Source organism: Haliaeetus leucocephalus, unplaced genomic scaffold, assembly GCF_000737465.1.
Source record: "Haliaeetus leucocephalus isolate CR32 unplaced genomic scaffold, Haliaeetus_leucocephalus-4.0 Scaffold176, whole genome shotgun sequence".
NCBI lineage: Eukaryota > Metazoa > Chordata > Aves > Accipitriformes > Accipitridae > Haliaeetus > Haliaeetus leucocephalus.
This window is the reverse complement of record NW_010972612.1, coordinates 524,036-543,486: the sequence shown is the minus strand read 5'-3', so window position 1 is coordinate 543,486 and position 19,451 is coordinate 524,036. Positions and strand designations below refer to the sequence as shown.

The 19,451-nt window shown below is 58.9% G+C and overlaps 1 protein-coding gene across 1 annotated transcript; it reads left to right on the top strand.

Moving 5' to 3' along the window:
• Positions 1 to 1,984: 1,984 nt before the first annotated feature.
• Positions 1,985 to 14,136, top strand: DNAJB5 (DnaJ (Hsp40) homolog, subfamily B, member 5). The gene is made up of 4 exons (XM_010564222.1): positions 1,985 to 2,118; positions 6,417 to 6,661; positions 8,800 to 9,398; positions 13,793 to 14,136. Exons 1-4 carry the CDS (start codon positions 2,081 to 2,083, stop codon positions 14,024 to 14,026), a joined length of 1,116 nt encoding a protein of 371 aa, XP_010562524.1. The 5' UTR covers positions 1,985 to 2,080; the 3' UTR covers positions 14,027 to 14,136.
• Positions 14,137 to 19,451: the final 5,315 nt, after the last annotated feature.

Sequence of the window (19,451 nt, the reverse complement as noted above, 5' to 3'; positions counted from 1 at the left end):
CGTCCCGTCCCACAGACCCCCACGGCGCCGGCACCGGCGTCCCGGTGGGGACGGGGGCGCGGCCCCTCCGCCCCCTGCGGTGACCGGGTGTCGCTGTGGGGCTGGGGAGGGGGCGTGTCAGTCCCCCTGCCCCGTGGGGCGACAGGGTGTCACGGTGGGGTCAGACCCCCTGCCCTGTGGGGTGACAGGGTGTCACGGTGGGCCTGGGGGGGGTCAGACCCCCTGGCCCCTGTGCAGTGACAGGGTGTCGCTGCTGGATCATTCCCTCTGCCCCGTGGGGTGACAGGGTGTCACTCTGGGGCTGGTGGGTCAGTCTCTCTGCCCTGTGGGGTGACAGGGTGTCCCTGTGGGGCTGGGGGGGTCAGACCCCCTGCCCTGTGTGGTGACAGGGTGTCCCTGTGGGGCTGGGGCAGTCAGACCCCCTGCCCTATGGGATGACAAGGTGTCACTGTGGGGGTCAGTCCGTCAGCCCCATGACATGACAGAGTTTCACTGTGGGTCTAGGAAAGGAGGCTAGGCCCTCTGCACCCACGGGGTGACAGGCTGACCCGATGGGGGGTTAAACCTCTGTCTTGTGAAGTGACAGGGTGTCTCTTTGGGGCTGGCGGTGTCGGCCCCTCTGCCCATGGGGTGACAGGGTATCGCTGTGGGGCTGGGAAGGGGAGGTTAGCCCCTCTGCCCCTTTGTGGCTGGGGAATGGAGGCTAGCACCATTGCCCCCACAGGTGACAGTGTGTCCCTATGGGGCTGAAGGCAGGGGAGAAAGGGGTTGGTGCCTCTGCCCCCATGGGGTGACAGGGTTTCCTGGTGGGGCTGTGAGGCAGGGTTAACTGCTCTGCCCTACCTAGTGTGACAGCGTGTCCCCGTGGGTCTGAAGGGGCTGGGAGGAAGAGGTTAAACCCCCCCCCCATGGGGCTGTCCTACAGCCCTATAGGGCTGGAGAGGGCAGTGAGGTGAGTGTTAACCCTTCTATCCCCTCCCGCTTTGGAGGGAATAGTGTGCCCTGTTGGAGCTGTGTAGTGTAGCTAGGAGGGGGTTAACCCCCACACCCCTGTTGGGGGCACCAGTGTATCCCAGTGGGGCTGAACTGGGTGGTGAGGAAATGCATAACCCCTGCCCAGGTAACAGTAATGGGGTTGGAGGCGCCAGCAAGGAAGGGGTTAACCCCTTGTCCCCAGTCGAGGTGACAGTGTCCCCCGGGAGAGCTGGCCGTGGGGAGGAAAGGGTTAACCCACTTCCCCCTTGGGGCAGGCAGTGGGTCTCCGGGGGGCTGGAGAGATGACGAGGGGTCACCCCAGGTGGGGGCCAGCACCGCTGTGGGGCCGTGCAATGGGGCACAGCATGGGGGGGGGGAGTGAGAATCCCTCTCCATGCAGGTGACAGCTGCTCACCGAGGCCCTAAATGGGGCACCCCTAAATGGGGCACCGCCTGTGGGGGGGGGGGGGTTAACCCCATCCCCACACAGGACTTAGCCCCCAGTGGGGCTGGGCAGGGGGCACGGGGTGCGGGGGGGGGGTTTAACCCCATCCCCGTGTCAATGTGAGCACCCCGGTGGGGCTGGAAAAGGGGGACCCTACACGGGGTGGGGGGGGAAGCAAGGGGGGCTTGACCCCATCCCCACACCACTGTGAGCACCCCAGTGGGGCTGGAAAGAGGGGATCCTACATGGGGAGTCGCTGCGGGGGCGGGGGGGAGACTTGACCCCATCCCCACGCAGGACGCAGCACCCTGTGGGCACAGAAATGGGGGACCCCCATCTGGGGAGACATTGAGGGGGTCTTGACCCGTCCCCAGGCAGGAGGCAGCAGCCTGGCAGCGGGGGCCATGCAGGCAGAGGCAGCGAGGGGAGGGTTAACCCCGTCCCCACGCAGGTGCTGGCACCCCAGTGGGGCTGTCGGTGGGGAGGGGGAGGCGGGCGGTGCGTGTGGGGGCCCGGGGAGGGGATGATTCATTGCGGGTAGTCATGACATTGCTGCCTGGTTGCCTGCGGCTGCCAGCCGTCACGGGCACGGGTGGCTCTGCCTGCCCCGGCACGCCGAGATCCCCTCCGGCTCCCTGACCGAACCTGGGACACGCTGCCATGCCGGCCATCCTGCTCTTCTGGAGCCGCGCCGAGAGGTACGCACCCACCCTGGCACCCACCCCGGCAAGTCCCAGCTCGGCCACCCCGGCACTGGGTGCCCGGTGAGCCACCGGACCCCCAAACCCTGGGGATGCAGCAGGCTGTGGGCTATCACCTGCCCGGCGTTTTCGCTTGCCCGAGGGTGGGATGCAGGAGCCGCCCGGTGATGTCCCGGTACGGCTGCTTGATTTCGGTGTGGGGCATCCAGAGAGGATGCTCTCCGTGGCCCGTGAGTGACGGTGATGGACTGTGGAGGGGGGGACACAGTGGCATTGGATTTCCTTGGCGCACCTGAAGGTGACTTCTCAGAAGTAGGTTTTGCGCCGCCGGGCTCGGAGGAGGCACCATCCCGGTGCCCCGCTGCGGTGGGGGAGCCCCGGACCCCTTCTGCCGGGGCTACCAGTGCCGGCACCCAGTGAGGGGGATACAGGGACCCCCATGCATCCGAAGGGGAAAGCTGGGGAGGTGCAAATTGGTTAACGTGACTTTTTTTTTTTTTTTCCCACATCACCGCCGCCCTACTTTTCTCCCTCCCCGATTCGCCCGGTGGGTGCACAGCCCTGGGCGTCAGCGAAGTCGGTTCTGGGGACACTGGGGGGCTCCTGGCTGCACTCTCTGCTCCTCGGCGGGGGCTGCGCGGGGGACGTGACGGCAGTGGGCGGCCGGGTGCCTTGCGGCAGCTGGGAGGGAGGATGCTGGAGCTGACAGCAGAAGTGTCTTAATCCGTTGGCTTAGCGAGAAAGCGTCAAGAAACCAATTAAAAGGAAAATTACGCCTCAGCAAGCGACTCCATTGAAGGGTCCCCCCGTGCGCGGCTGGGAAGCACACAAAGGACGGCAGCTCCACGCCAGCACCGCGTCGACGCTCGCTCGCCCGCTGCCAAAGCCCTTTCAGAGCTGTCCTGGGAGCGGAGGTCAGAGCCAACAGCCACCGGGCTGGCGAGGAGCTGCCTTTTCGGTGTGCCGGAGAAGCTGGAGGGAGAGGCTTGCCACCAGAGCATCATCCCTCGGCGGCATCAGCATCCCCGGCACAAGCCAGCACCTTCCTCTCGGCCGTCCCTGTGCCACCCTCCGGTGCCTCCCAGCCGGGCACACGGCACCTGCCGGCGCCTGTGGACAACCGCGATGTTTAAAATAAAACTAGAGCCTTTAAAAATGACGGCTTGGACTCTGAATGTGTTCGTAAAGTTTCGGTAAGTGGGTTTCCACCTCTCGACCTTGTGTCCTCGTTAAACCATCGGTGCCTGTCCCCAGCGTCCCGCGGTGACCTTGCACCCCGAGATGGAAAAAAAACAAAAAACCTCCCTGGTGCTGCTGCCGGGGTGGGTTTGTTCCCTTAGATGACTGCTGAGCGGAGGGATTATGTCAAACGATCGCTATTCAGCTGGCGCGCTCATCCAGCGGTTACACGGGCTGATGTCATGTGCGGGGCTGGAACAAAGATTTAATTTTTTTTTTTTTTTTTTTGGTGTGGTGGCAAGAGGAGGATGGAGGCTGGGCTGGCTCGCCGCAGCTGGGGGATGCTTGTGGTTTTCTCCAAGGCTGGGTGGCCGTGGCTTGTCCAGAGGCTTGTCTGGTTTGGGAGGGCGATACAAGAATGGCTTTTGCCTGCCTGAAACCCGCCCTGCGGTGCCTTCCCCCCCCCCTCCCCGCTCCCGAGGGGGTTAAATGGGAAGGCAGGAGAGGATGACTGAGCAGAAGGGGGAGAGGATCAGTGGCAAGGCGCAGCTGATCCCCGGGAGGTGGGAGGGAAGGAGGGAGGCTCTGCGGGGACAGAGTCGTGTTTTACCATCATCTCGCATGTGAGCATCGCCTCCGGAGTGTGCCTTAACCCACCAGGTCACCCGCCGGCGGCTGGTCCTCACCGGCACGGTAAACCGCGGCACCGCTGCACGGGGATGCGTTTCGGCAGAGATATTCCCCCCTCCCCAATCACAGCCAGACAAAGGGGTCCCCAGCCAGGAGAGCATCCTCGGCGGGCATCCCCATGCCGGCCAAAGGCCCCTTCGGCGGTCAAGACCAGAGATCTTGTGGGGGGTGACAGCGTTTTGCCGGGATGGGATGTATTTTTGCGGGAAGCGCCGTGGGGTTTCGGCTGGGTGAGGTGGTCCTGGTGGTGCCGTCAGTTTGGGCTGCGCGGGGTCAGAGCCGGGCGCTGTGGTCCCCCGGTGGGGGGAAATTGAAGGTTTGCCACCTCCGTGTCTCTCTAGTTGTGGTGTGACGGGGTTGTCTTCAGCGCTGCCTGGCTTGCCCTCGCTGTGGAAGGGTTGGCATCATCCAGGCAGGCCAAATCCTGGTCCAGGTCCTGGTGCTGGTCGCAGGGAGCCCCTGCCCCACACCGGAGGCCGCTGTGGGGTGGGGAAGGCATTGGGGTGACCTTTGGCGGGAGGGGGGATTGGCAGGTTACCTCTCAGCCCCCCTGCCTGTTGCTCACCCCAGGTCTCCCACAGCCCCCCGGCCCCGCGGGGAGGGCAGATGGGGAGGCAGAGGCGGGCAGGGGGCAGAGCATCCCCCAGCGCCTGCGTGGGCTGGGTTGGGTGCCACCGGCAGCTCTGCGCGCAGGAGCTGGTACGGAAACGTGCTGGCATCCAGGAGCTGCAGCGGGAGATGCTGTCGGATGCTCTTTACACCCCCAGGGACCTTCTCCCACCTCTTTTGTGCCCACCCCGAGGCTGGCGCACACATCCACAGGTGCCCCCATCTCCCCTCTACCGTGTCCTTCAGAGGTCCGTGCCTTGGGTGCCTTAGCCCCCCTCCCTGCCTACAGCAAAGTACCTGCTCCATGGCTGGGGCAAAAGAGAGCAGAAGTTGGTGGTTTGGATTGAGGTGGCCAAGTGTGGGGCCAATTTCTAAGCCCCTGTAGAGCTACCCAGCTGTAGAGGGGTTATTGCCCAAGGTGTGACCCTAGGTAAGCCTTGGATGCTTGGGATGGATGCTGGGGGCTTGGTGCAGCGCTGCGGGCATGCAGCCCTGGGGGGGCTCAGCCACCTTCATTTGAGCTGCTGTGGTTGGGGCATCCCTCTGTCACCTCCACTGGGAGCTTATGGATAGAGTAAGGACAGGGGAGAGCAGCTGGTAACTTGTATGATGGTAAAGGAAAGGGCCAAAGCTCACAGCCCATGCTGAAATCTGTCTGCTGGAGGGGCACGATGGGCTGGGGCTGCCCAGGGGGGTTTGGAGCAAGGACGGGGTGAAACCTGGACCGTAGCAGGGAGCAGCAGGTCTGCTGGGGCAACACCTGGAGAAGAGCAGGCCCAGCAGCAAGCCCTGAGCTGTGGCGTGTGAGGTGGGGGGGTGTTGAGAGTTTGCTGTCGGATAACTGAAGGTTGAAAAGCAGCGGCAGGTTTCCTTGGAGGAGCGTGGGGCTTGCTTAGCCTCTGCCCAGAGGAGCTGCCTTGCCATCTCCTCTGGCTGCTCCCTGGGTCTCTGCAATTCCAGCGGTGTGACTGGGGCATGAATTATGGCCACCCAGTTTTCCATGCCTTAGTAAGGCATGGCCCCAGCCTCGGCCCCCGCATGATGGAGGCAGTGAGCCCTGGGTTTCTGGCTTACTGCAAGATGTAGTTGAAGGCTCTCAGGGAGTGCAAGTCAGGCTAGAAAGTGGGCTTTTTTTTTAAAACAAAAAAATAAAAAAGCCCTCCCACCATCACAAGATGTTTCTGTCTAACGGCTTCATTCTCTCTCTTCGCTAAATACAAATTACGGCTCTGACAGCCGGAGGCGCTTATCTCCAGCTGAATGCCAATTGCTTTCAGGAACAAAATGTTTGAAGTTCCTTTAAGGTGAAGGCGGCAGCACGGTCTCTGCCGCTGCTTTCAGCCTCCAAAAACCTGCTGTTATTACCCTGACTCAGGTCCCAGGTCCCCAGCTGGGAGAGAACCGTGCGGGGACAGACACGGGCCAGCAGCTACATTTAGACATACATAGCTCAGCCCTCCTGGCTCAGCAGGGAGGGGATGGGATGGGACGGAGACGCAGTCCTGGCCTGACGTTAGCGGTGGTGTGGCCCCTATAATAACGCCGTGCCCCGTCTTGGGCTCTCCTTCTCGTCGTCAACCTCAGAGATGAGCGTCCCCATCCCCGCCGTGGGGCTCAGGGGGGTAAAACAGGAGCCGGGCCGCGTCCTGGCACCGGGGCTCTGACCTCCAGTGGGAAGCGTGGACTTGAGCCAGCTCTGGTGCTGCTGGCCGGTGGGACGCGGGGAGCATTGGCTCCGCGATAAGTGCGTGCCGGTCCTGTCCCCGGCTGCCCCAGCGTGATACTTGCCTTACGGAGAGCTGTCTTTCTGCTTTCAGGAATAAGTACTCAGCTCCCGGCAGCGTTGCCGTCATGGGGAAGGACTATTACAAGATTTTGGGCATCCAGACCGGCGCCAACGAGGATGAAATCAAGAAAGCCTATCGGAAAATGGCCCTGAAGTATCACCCCGATAAGAATAAAGACCCCAACGCCGAGGAGAAGTTCAAGGAGATTGCGGAGGCTTACGACGTCCTGAGTGACCCCAAGAAACGAGCCGTTTACGACCAGTATGGGGAGGAAGGTAAGGGGATGAGCACTGCTTGCTCAGAGGCAGGGGTGCGGGGTCCAAACTGGTTTTCATAGGTGAGGGAGCATTTTCCTACAGAGATGTTCCTGTGATTCGTGCCTGCCCCTGAAACAGGGCGGGTAGCTGCAGAATTGGGGAGATTGAGGGCTCTGTGGGTGCCAGAAATTGCCTCTCATCCCACTCCTCCCCGGACTGCTCCGCTTTTCCGACCCACCACCCTGTTTCCTGGGATGGCTGGGCTTTCCCTGCCCTCTGCCCCCAAACCCCTGCAGCTGGCTGAGACGATGGAAGTGGAAGGAACTCGCTTCCTGGGTCATACCTGGGGTAATTCATTAGCAACCCTTTAATTGACCTAAATTTCCCTGTGAGGAAGTGTTGGTTTTGCCTGCATTTCCCCCTGCATTTGGGCACTGGTCCCGCTGTCCTCCCCGGTACAGGCTGACCTACAGGATTCAAAGCTTTTCCCAATTTAAGTAATAGGTCCTTGTTTTGAAACCAAGCGGCTGCTGTTGTCTGGTGGTTGGCATGGAGGAGGAGGAGAGCGGCTCCACTGCAGGCGGCCTTATTAGTCGAAGATGGAAGAGCGCAACCCCATTCGAGGAGAGCACCGAATAGCATCTGCATTAATCAGCCCAGGACTTGGGTGCTTAAAAGAGCAGGAGGTCTGGCAGGAACAGGCTGCTGAGTGGAAGAGGCAGCCCCTCTCATGGGGCCAGTGGGCAGGTGCATCCCCTAATGAGCCACCAGCAGAATTAATCAGCGGTGGGTTAATTCTCGACCCATTAGTTATGTCAGGGCTATGATGGATGCACCAGGCACAGTGATTTGCCACCCTGTAAAAAGAGAAAAGACTGTCTCAAGTGGGAAACCAGTCTTTTCCTGGAGGCGACACTGAAATCGGACCCTGCTCGGGCTGGCGTCACAGGATTAAAGGTGAAACCTCTGGCTGTACAGTCTGTTAGGGATGGGGACTCGCCAGGGATTTGGCGAAATCCCCATCGCTTGAAGGCACCTAAAATAAGAGTGAGTTAAGGAGGGAGGGAAGAACATCCCCCCTCCTTGCCACATCAGTGTCAGACCAGTGACTGGTCTGTGGCCCCCCCACCTTTCATTTCCTATCAGATGCCATTTTTTTGGAGCAATGTGTCCTGGGGATCAGCATTTTAAGGGGCTTCTGGGTCCCACACTCTGCAGTGGGCAAGGCAAAGTGAAAGCCTCCTGACCCACCCAGAATATTAACTTCATCAATCAGAAAAGACCCCCAAACTTGCACTCTCTGTTCTTGTCCCCCTCCTATCTCTCACTGCGGGGGGCTGGCACAAGAGACAGCCTGTCAGAAATAGTCAACAGCATGCCCTGAAAATAGTCCTTGAGCTAGGCTTGGCTTAACCCTTCCTGCCCCTCCTGGTCAAAAATAGCCTTGCAGAGCGTGTGTGACCTCTTTGAGGGGGGGGAACTTGTCATGTGCCTTGGCTGTTTGGGACTTTGGGGGAGTTGCAGTGATGTAAGGCTCAGCCTGGGACAGGGTAGGGGAGTTTCCCCTGGGAATGGTTGCCAAAAGATCCAAACCTTGAGCTTACCTGGCATTTTGTACAGTCCGTATGCAGGGAGCTGTGTGCAGAACTGGGGGTCTGCTGACCTCCACCTGCTCTGCCACCCAAAGTCATGGTTGCTTGCTGAGCTTAAAGCCTGTTCTCACCTGCAGGACATGATGTTCCTGGTCTGCAGCCATCAGTGCGGCCCAAGAGACAGACCATTTGGGCAGAAGGGAGCCTGCCCATGGGGAAAAATGGAGAATGGGCTGGTCAGGAAACATTTCAAATGAAAAGGCTGTGAATTGGATGGAGAGAACCAAAGAAGCACTTCAGTAGGGATAGCAGGGACAAAACCTGAACAGATTTGGAGCTTGCTGGGTGTCGAGGCAGGACTGTGTGTCATGGGTTGAGGTGGTGCCTTCCTGGCCCATGCTCTTTGCAGGTGGCTGGGCTGGACGGGGTGACCCACACCCCTAGGAGTTGCTGGAAGGGCTGCCCAGAGCCAGCAGAGACCACGCTCCCACCGGGGAAGTGCAGTCCTTGTATGGCATCTGCCAGCAGACAGTGTTCATGTCTTGTCTTCCCCTTCTCTTCCAGGTCTCAAAACTGGAGGTGGCTCTTCAGGTGGCTCAGGGAACACTTTCCACTACACTTTCCATGGAGACCCCCATGCCACCTTCGCATCCTTCTTTGGAGGCTCCAACCCTTTCGACATCTTCTTTGCTAGCAGCCGCTCCCGGATGTTCAATGGCTTTGACCAGGAAGACATGGATATCGATGATGATGACGACCCTTTCAGTGCCTTTGGCCGGTTTGGCTTCAATGGCATTAATGGGGTTCACCGGCGGCACCAAGAGTCCCTGCACACACGGAGGAAGGTCCAAGACCCACCCATCATCCATGAGCTCCAAGTGTCCCTGGAAGAGATCTACCACGGTTCCACCAAGAGGATGAAGATCACACGCAGAAGGCTCAACGCTGATGGCCGGACCATGCGGACTGAGGACAAGATCCTAAACATTGTCATCAAACGGGGATGGAAGGAGGGAACCAAAATCACATTCCCCAAAGAAGGAGATGCCACCCCAGACAATATCCCTGCTGACATCGTCTTCATCCTCAAGGACAAGCCTCACTCACACTTCAAGAGGGACGGGACGAATGTGGTCTACACAGCAAACATCAGTCTTAAAGAGGTGGGTGTGGGTGGGAAATCCCACAGGGTGGGAGGTGACGCTGGGTCGTGGCACGCGGGGCCAAGATGGGAGTCAGTCCTTCTCCTGCGCTGATGGGGAAGGACCAGGTAGGTTGCGAGAAACACAAGCAAAGACCTCTGCAGAGAGGAGCTGCAGAGGCCAACTTGTGCTTGGTTTTGGAGGTGCTCAACCTCCATGCTGGGTGTAGGACACAAGTGCCGTGGTCCCTGCTGAACCTTGCTTCTTGAGCCAATACAGGTGGTATTTATCCATTTTCTCCCTTCCTCATATGTCTTGTCCTTCTATTTTAGTGTAGGGTATTCACATGTGGAAGAGAGCCCAGATCCTCCATAGGAACAAGGGAGAACCCAAGTTGGCTGGCATGAGTCTGGTCCCTGCTTGTTCTTGTAGCTGAGCCTGCTGCAGCTTAGTTGCTGTTTGCGATAGTGCTGGGTGCCTCTCCCCATGGACAGAGAGCAGGGTCACGAGGATAAAGGTGGTACCTTGCCCTCCCTGAGCAATGCTTTAGCTGTTTTCCTTGGTTCTGGCTTTCCTAGATAAAAAACCAAAACTGAAATATTCAGGCAGTGAGCAAAACCCAACACATACAGGCTGCCAGTCCTGGAGGTCACAGCAGGGCTGGATATATCAGAGCCAGCAAGCTATGCAAAAGTGGGAGAGGAAGGGGAGATTACCTCAGTACAAGATGTGCTGTTCGCTGTTGCTGCTGTATAACTACCTTTTAATAAATTCCAACTGGCAGCTGCATTTAACATTGACGTTTTTGGCAGCTGCCATTTGCTGTTCCTTTCAGACTGTAGACGCTGTCTGTCTTATTAATGAGCTGATTTTTTTTTTATTCCTGAAGGCAGATTTATGTTCTCAAATGCATTTAATAGAAATAAGCTCAATGGGCGAGACCTCAGGTAGGAAAATGTGAGCTCGTTAGAGTGCCAGCGAGTCAGGAGAGCTTTGCAATGGCTCTGCATCCAGCTGAGGCTGTGAGCGGGTGTACTGGGAGCAAGGAGCAGCCACATGGGTCAGGCAGAGCTGGGTGCTCCTGGAGCAAACTCAGCTCAAGTTAACCTGCGGAGTCAGTTGAATTTCCTTCGCAGTGTGAAGTGCAGAGGTTTATTCCTGCAGTGGCTGGCTCCCCTAGCCACTCCAAAAATACTTGGGAGAGACTACCTTATTTATGGAGCCATGCATGCCATATCTCAGATGTTTCCTTCTGTGCATTCCTCTATCTGTAAAATTAACCCCACTCTGGCTGTTCTGATGTCCAGACCACGTTAGCCCAGGTTCATGCACTGCTCAGTCTGGAGGGGCTTTTGCCTGGAGTTGCCCTTACTAGCAGCAAGTGGAGAAACCTGCTCTGGCTCCACGTGCTATTGCACCAGAAGTGCTGGTGCTGGGTTCCTGTGAGCTCCGTGAGCAAGGCGTGCGTGCTGGCATTTGGTTTGCACGATGCAGTCACAAAGTGGAAAATTGCTGGTCCGGGCAAATTCCTTGTCTCTCTGAGCTGGAATTTCAGGTCTCTGTCCTCTCCCATTGCAAACCCAATGAGCTGGGCATCCTCAGAGAGCTGCCAGCCTGGCTGCCATCCCCAGGCTGCTGCTTGCCAGGGCAGGGTGATACTCTGCAGCTTTTATCTTCCATGAAAAGAAGTGCCTTAAGTGCTCTGGAACACAAGCAGATGCCAGGAGCTCCCCAACTCCATGTGCCACCACCTCAATATGTGATGGGAGTACAACCTCTCCATCACCTGAGACTCCGTCCACAGCCCTGGGCACTCTCCTTGCACCCTTTCTCCTTGTGAGTCTGCCTTTTCTAGCCTGATCTTTAGTCTTTTCCACTGCCACAAGAGCAGCACAGCATAGTGCCAGCAGGCAGAGCAGGCAGGCAAGTGGGTTCCATGACCCCACTCATGGCCATGCTGGAGACGCCTCACTAGCACCCTTCTGCAATGGACAGCAAACCACCTGGTGCTCGGGCTGGGGGCATTCATGAAAGCATCTTCCTCCTCCTCCTCCTCCTCCATCCCACAAGACCCCCTCTGGAGAGCAACCCAGGGAGTCAATGCCTTCCCAGCCCTCAAGTCCCGCTGGGTGCCACGTCCCCCCGGCCGGTGCAGTGCGGGTTTGTTGCCACCCGACTGCCGCAGAAGCCAGAGGTGTACGAGGGCTTCCCCAGGGACTTGTGGGCTGCGGGGAAGTGTCCCTTCCTAAAATTACAGGCGCGCGTCGCGGTGGGAGGCTGAGGGAGGGAGGAGTGACACCGCTCCGCCGGCAGCTGCCTCTCCGAGGAGGCAGACCTTTAGGCAACGCTGCCGGCAGAGCCTTGTGCCTGCCCGGCTGCCTGCCTAACGCCTGCCCTCGGCAGCCGCCTGTGTTTCATCCTTTACCTGGCGTCACCTTCCTCGAAGCATCAGCACCCGGCTGAGACGTGACCCGTGGTGACGTCCCTCCCGGTGGCTTCGCTGTGAGCGGAGGAGGACCCAACGCTGACCTAGATAAAGCTCTGCTCTCGCAGCACAGCGCTCAGCTATCAAACCCAGGGTGATTTAATCCCCAGGGATAAACAGCCTCTTTCTAGGATGCGGGGCAGCTCCCGCCGTTACTGGTGTTACTTCAGCAACCGGTTTCCCAAATGCCTGCGAAGTTGAGCAAGAAGAATGAAAAACAGGGACATACGGTGGAGGAGCGATTGCCTCGGATTCTTGTATCTTGGCTCTAGGAAGGAAACATTAAGATCCCATCTGCCTTCGCTGTTACCGCCCGGTCCCGCTCGCATCCCTCTGCTTGCCCTGTCCATGTGCCCCATCCTGTTCTCCTTCCCATTTTGTGGCTGGAGATGTCCTTACCCTGGCACACACGGACCTGTGCAGCCCTCCATGGCACATGGCAGCGGGCACCAGCAAGCAGGAGGGCTCCGGCATCCTTGGGTGAGCATGGTGAAGAAATGCATTGATGGGGAGAGATTGTCCTTTGGTTCCCCGCCTAACTGCTGGAGATCCAGCCAAGCACCCACTGCTTGCATGGAGCTGGTGATGGGCATCCTCCTGCAGCCAGAAAAGCTCATCCCTGGAGGACACTCTTCCCAGGAGGAGAAACCATGCAGATGAGCTCTGCAAGATGGCCCCATCTCTCCTGTTTTCCACTCACGGGAGCCCCCCAGCCAGCTCCAGTATGGGTCCCCCAGCAATCTCCCTGGTGCAAAGCCCTGGCTCAGCCGCAGCCATCAGCCCTGAGCCAGTGGCCAGCACGAGAAGAAGAGATGTTTCTCCTGGTGCCTGTTGCTGCTCTGCCACCAGACATTTTTCCTGGGGAGGAGAATGCAAAAGATCCCCCCATCTACCCCAAAAACAGCAATTGCATCCTCCTCCCCTCCCTTTGCAGGGTGTTTTGGTAGGGCTGGGACCCCCCAGGACCCAGCTCGGAGAGGCAAACCTACACCAACCCCCCACTGGGAAGCTTGAGGCTGTACCCCTGGCAACCACCCCCCCCCCCCCCCCTCTTCCAGAAGCATCGCTCCGCAACTCTTTCCCTCAGCCCTTGCCGAAAGCCTGGAGACGATCCTGCCCACGTGTACGCCAGAGCTGTCTGAGTTATTTAAGGACACAAGGATTTTCTTGCTGCATTCCCGTGTCACGTGGCTTGCTAATGCAGGCCGGCTTGCGGCTGCCGCGGCACCCACCACCCTGGCTGCTGCCAGGGGCTGGGGTACAACAGGGTGGCACCCACGAAACTGGCTCTTGGCTTTGTAATGGGGACTGGCAACGGGGACCAGCCCCTCCGGGACCCCGGCTTCTAGGAAAGCTCGGTGCTGCGTTGTGGCCGCACCACAATCCCATGCCAGCATAACCTTTTGGGGGCTGTTGGGTGGGGGGACAGGACGGAACATGGGCTGTGCTATACATAACCCCCAGCACCAAGCAGAGCTGCAGGGCTCCAGAGGGTGACAGCTGATGAACTGCGTCGGCATCCGATGATCTCAGCTGGATTTTCGGCTGTGCGAGGCTGGGAGGGGGCTAAATTTAGCCTGTCCTGTTGCTGCGAGTGGCCAGGCGCTTGCTGGTGGTGCCTCCTGGGGAGCCCAGGAGGTGAGGAGGAGGGGGGTCCTTCCCCCCCCATGAGGCTGGGGCAGCCCTTGCCTGGGGCACCTCTCTCCTGCACTGCTCCTGCAGCCCAGTTCACGGTGGTGAGGCTGGGCTGGCACCAGCAGAGACCTGGGCTTGCACTGGTGAGCATCAACTGATGCTCTTGGGCATCATCCAAATGGAGCTGGGTGGTTTAACCCAGGGAGAAGCCAGTGGGGGGATGGAATGTGGCTGTCAGGATGCTTTGGGGTATCATCAGCCCCATCTGATGGCATGTCTCCTCTTCTCCCTGCAGGCCTTGTGCGGCTGCACCGTGAACATTCCCACCATCGATGGGCGGGTGATCCCGCTTCCCTGCAACGACATCATCAAGCCGGGGACAGTGAAGAGACTACGCGGGGAGGGGCTGCCCTTCCCAAAGGCCCCCAGCCAGCGAGGAGACTTGATCGTGGAGTTCAAAATCCGCTTCCCGGACAGAATAGCTCCCCAGACGAGACAGATCCTCAAGCAGCACCTCCCGTGCTCCTAGAGCCTGGGGACTCTCCTCCAAGCAGCAATACTCCAAATGCACGTGCTGCAGCACCCAGCCTGCACAAAGCAGAGGGTGCTACAGCACTTACTTTCAAATGCAAAAAAAAACAACCCCTTGCACCACTTCACTTGCCCCCAAAACTCACCCAACCCACCCCACCCCCCCATCCATCCCTTTCCCCATCCATCCCTCTTGGCCTGTTTTCTACTCCAGCAGCGGGGAGGCTCCTGCCCATCATGGCTCCCTCGGCTGCCAAACCTTTTTTTTTTTTCCCCAGAGGTCCAGCTTTTCCACCTCACACGTGCAAGTGGCGTGGGCCCTTTACCTGGGGAGGTACGTCACGTTGTGGGTTTTTTTATGTCACCTGCTTTTCAGGCCACTTCTCCCATGAGAGGCTGGACTTGTCAGGGTCCGGCGCAATGTAAATAGGACTCTGCAGGATCTGGCATCCCCGCTGTTAGTTTTTCTCTTCCCTTCTTTGATACTTGCTGCTGTTTGGGGTCCTGGCTGTACCGCGGTGCCGATTGCTCCCGCCCGCGGTGGCCCCCCGCCCTGTAGCCGGACTGTTTCTCACCTGGGACCATGGTACCGAGTCCAACCGTGGTCTGCTCTCCTGTGCCAAGCCTACAACCGTGCCAAACAATGGAGCACGTGGGGATGGTCCCATCCAGCCTCCTGCTGACCCCGGTGCCCGTGGGCAGCAGCTGCCTGCACCCGCTGCCCGCAGAGCCCCAGCCAGCAGGAGGTGGGGGAAAGCCCAGGGTGGAGCTTTCTTGTTCAGATATGTTGAGTTTGCATTGCTGCTTTTTTTTTAAATACGTATATATAGAGCTCATTAGGTGATAAACTCCATAAGGGTTTTTTTCTCTGCCCGTTTTGGGATTCCTGGCGTGGTGCACCCTGACTTTTCTTTTTGGGGGATAGTTCAGCTGCACAAACATCAAACCCCTGGGGCAGGGGTGCGATGGTGTGTAGCACAAGTCGGGGTGCAAAGCAGAGCCAAGCGTGAGCAGAGCTGTGGGTTTCACTAGCCTTTGAGGTCAACATTGGGGATTTTGATAAGAAGAGAAAGGCGCATGTATATATTTTTCTACAGGGACGATTCATTCAGGAGGTATTTCTAGGCGTCAGGGTGGAGCTGGGAGGCGCATGAGGCAATCTGCTTAGTGGCTTCATTTTCAAATGCTGTATTTTTTTAAAACCTTTGGATTTCCATCAGGAGAATTTTTATATTTCTTACCTTTCTCGGCCCACTCTGCCTCATGCCAGTTTTTTTTCCCGGGAAAGGGCTCCTACGGAGCAGGAGGCGCGTTCGACCTGGCTTTGTACAGCTCCTCTTCCACTGCAGCACCTCGGAGAAAACCCCTGCCAAAATATTCCCCCTGCCCCGGGAATCATTTTTTTTAAAGGCAAATCACTGACTTGAAACAGGGGGTCCTTTGGGGCAGAGGGGAGAGCGCAGGGCGTCCGTAGGGGCTGGGTGTACAGCTGTACAGTGTATAATACGGGGTGAGAAGACCCGTTAGACGCTGCTTAATTAATTGCCTGGTTTGGCCGGTGAGGGGACACCACCAGTTCCCTCCACTGGTCCCTGTGGAGTTCGACGTAGAGAAACCTGGTGGACACCGTGAGCGAGAAGACAGGCCAGCGCGCAGATGCAAGCTGCTTTGTTTTTCTCGGTTTCAATGAGACCTGAATGTTTTATAGTGGGTTTTTTTGTAATTTTTTTTTTTTTTTTTTGTAATGTCAGTATTGAGAGAAATGAAGAAATAAAAAGTACTTTAAAAAATATACTTCCTTGGAGCGTGTTGTGATGGGAGGTACACACAGGCAGCGGGGATGGGGGGGTCTGTGCCAGGGTCATCCCCACCACCGGGCTGGCCGGGTGCCTGGGACCTTCAGAACTGATAAAGAAGGGAGTAACCGGCCTGGTGCGCAGGAACTTTGAGGCTGGCAGGGAGATGAAGAAGAAATCTGTTTGTTTTGTCTAATTGGTGGGCAGGACCTTCAGGGCCTGATAATGAGGGGACAGGAACATATATGTGACCCGCTCGGTCACCAAGAACGGCTACTCGCCTCATAAAATGGCATTAGTTGTGCTAATCACATTGCCAGGCGTCAGGAGCAGGGGGAACCGGTCAGGGGCTCTGCATCCCCTTGGGGATCCTGGAACGTGGCTGACACGGGCAGTGGGGTGTGCGGCTGGGAATGGGTTGGTGAAGGGGGCTCCTCGCTGGCTGCCCGGGGGGGGACTGGAGAGACAGCAGTGCCCAGCTCTTCTCAGAGGGGTCCTGGGGCAGGGCCAGAGGCAGCAGCACAAGTTGCACCCAGGGAAAGTCCTGCTGACACCGGGAAAACCTTGCCCATAAGCTCCCAGCAGGAGTAGGACGCAAGGACAGGCGATGAGCGCAAAACCCATGGGTGTTGTGCCTCAGGAGGGGATTGGGCAGAGGCTACTGAACCCCAAATGGGGGCTATGGCTCACTGCCCCCTCCCAGGCGATAGCTCAGGCCCATGAAATCACCCCACAAAAACCCAACCCTGCAGCCCACACAGCGGACAGGGCTGGGAGCAGATAAAGGGCTGGGCAGACTGGGGGGAGGCAGAGCCAGCACAGCCCCACAACGGCCATGGGGGCTGACAGTGCTGCCGGGGATGCCCACGGGGCAGGGGATGGCCGTGGGGAGGGGAAGCCCTTGGAGCAGGAACACTTTATGGGGAAGGGATGCCCACGGGGCAGTGGATGTCAATAGGGAGGGCACATCCATGGAGCAGGGGATACCCGTGGAGGAGGCACGCCTGTGGCGGGGGGATGCCCTTGGGGCAGGCATAGCCATGGGGAGGGGATGTCCTTGGGGCCAGGGATGTCCTTGGAGCCAGGGATGCCCACGGGGCAGGGATGTCCACAGCGCGGCTGTGCGAGGTCCAGAGTGGGACGGGGGACCCGCCGAGCGCGGCCGCTGCCTGCCCTCTGCTGGCAAGAGCGCCTGCCGGGCTCGCAGGGTTTTGGGGTGCTGCAGGAGGGCCCCAATCCCTTGGGTCAGGGATCCGCCTCTCACCCCAAGACCTTGGCCGGGGAGGGGGTCCCCCATCCTGCACCCACTGTGGCTGGGACGCAGCCCCTAGGAGGTCGCACGGTCCCAGTGGGGACCGGCTGTAGGGCTGGGGGGGGGACGGGGGGGACACGACAATGATGACGACGTGGTTCTGGGGCCACATGGGGAACCCCAGGGGGGCACAGGGAGATGCCGAGCATGGTGGCAACGAAAGGGCTGCCCTCAGCTGAGCCATTCACTAATCCCACACCATGGAGGGCAAGACTCAGCCAAGAGCCCCTTCCTCCCCCAGCAACTTTGGGGGCTGCCCAGTCCCCCCAGCAAGGAGCTGGGCAGGGGAGGAGAGTGCCGCGGGAAGGCTCTTGCCCCTGCAGCTACCAGGGGTCTCTGCTGGGGGGGGGGGGTGGCCCCTAGAAAGGGGCAGGGGCCAAACCCAGTCCCCAGCATCAACTGCTCTCCTGGGGCTGCTGGGGGTTCGTGGGGGTGGGGAGGCCCAGCCAAGCTCCCCGGCTGCTGCAGGTGCTGATTTGGGGGACACCCTCAGTCCCCCAGCAGGTTTACACTGCTCCAGGGTGGGGGCAGACGCTCCCAGAGCTCCCGTGGGTGCTGTCCCCACCACGTGTCACAGGCGGCAGAGAAGAAAGATGAGGTTTTTCCAGCCCCCCTGCTGGTTTTAATTAGCATTTGCAATTAGGAGAGGCAGCAGGGAAGACTTGGGCTGCTGGGAGCTGGGACATGCACGCCACCACCCCATGCCCTGCTTGCCCCGGCCTCTACCGCAGGCAGAGATGCCAGGATGGATCTTGCCTGAGCGCTCGCTGGGTGCTGATGGTCCCAAAGCGGCAGGAAGAAACCCACCCCCTGCCAGAGCCGAGGAAGCCTTTGGGGAGAGTCCTGGGGAGCTCCTGGCAGGGGTACAGGGCAGCCCTTTCCCCCTTCCCGGGTGGCTGAAAGGGGCTGGTTCCTGGTTCCCACCCCCCAGCTGGAGCTGCCTCTCTCCCGGGTTGCACTGGTGAAGCAGTGGGACACGAAGGCAAAACCAGCATCTGCATCCCTGCAGAGCAGTGGGGAGCACAGGCAGGGAAGCAGCCCTGGGGTAAAAGCTTCCAGCTGCTAGCTGACCCAAAAAAAGGGCTGGTGTGGGGCAGGGGAGGAGGTGACAGCCAGCGTCCCTGCAGGAGCAAGCAGCAGCGTTTTCTCTAACAGAGGTAGCATGAGGACAGGGCAGGAGCAGTGCTGGCAGAGCGCTCTGAAGTAGGACAGAGCACCTGAGCTGCCCACCCTCCCCAGGGGCCTATGTGGCCTCCTACCCCAGCAGGAGGTTGTGCTATTTAAACACAGCGTTCCCAATTTCAGCGCGTTTCTCCCCACTGCTACGCACAAGCCCCCTCTCACGGATAGTCCTGTCCTTCTGCCATTTCGAGACTCGCCTCTCCCCTTAAATTGAGCTGGTTTGATGGAGCCCTCCAAGATCTGCCAGGCTTTAGGGCAGAAACTCCCATAGCCTAGGCCCCACACAACTCCGTGGAGTGGGGGGAAGATTGCCCTCTCCATCCCCAAAAGCCTGGGGCAACCTTCTGCCACATCATCTGCATTTAACCCTCTCTGAAAAAACCCTCAGTTCCTGCAGCCCCCTAAAAGCCGAGAGCACGCAGGCGCTCCATATGTCCTACAGCCACGAACAGGCTCCCCCCTTGGGCTCAGGGCTGGGACGCATCCAGCCTCCCACCCCGCTCCTGTGTGCGTGATGGGAGCAGACCCAGGGCTTCTCTTGCATAACACACAAAGAAGTACAGCAATAGCACATTTTTCAGTTCAGAGAAGGGAAAATAAACCAAGGAGCAAGGCAGCAAGGTAGAAGTGGAAAGGAAGGAGAACCACAATCAGAACCCGACTACTGAGTGTGGGGCACAGCATGGGGCCAGCTGGCACCAGAGATCCCAGACTGTCATCAGAAACCCAAGGGGATACAAAAAATGTGCTGAAGCTCCCCTCTTCCCTAACCACAGCAGTGTCATGCTGCACCACAAAGCCCAGAGACAGCCCAAGCGGCCCCTTGTGCCTGCCTTCAGCCAGGGCGGATGAGACAGGGATTGCTGGAGAAGTCCTTTGCTGCAGAGGAGCCACAACAGCAGGAGAGCCGACGGCTCACGGCCAGCGCCGGAGAAGCAACACCAGATACCTGCTGCCAGGATCTCTTACTCGGTGCTTCCTGCCAAGCCAGGGCTGGGGAGAGACACTGCCAAACTGATTTCTTCCCTTAATGTGAGCTAAGAGGTGTTAAGAATGAAGAGCAACCCCGCAGGCAGCAGGGAAGCGCACGTACAGATGGATTCCAGCAGAGCGAGGAGTGCTCGGACAGCACC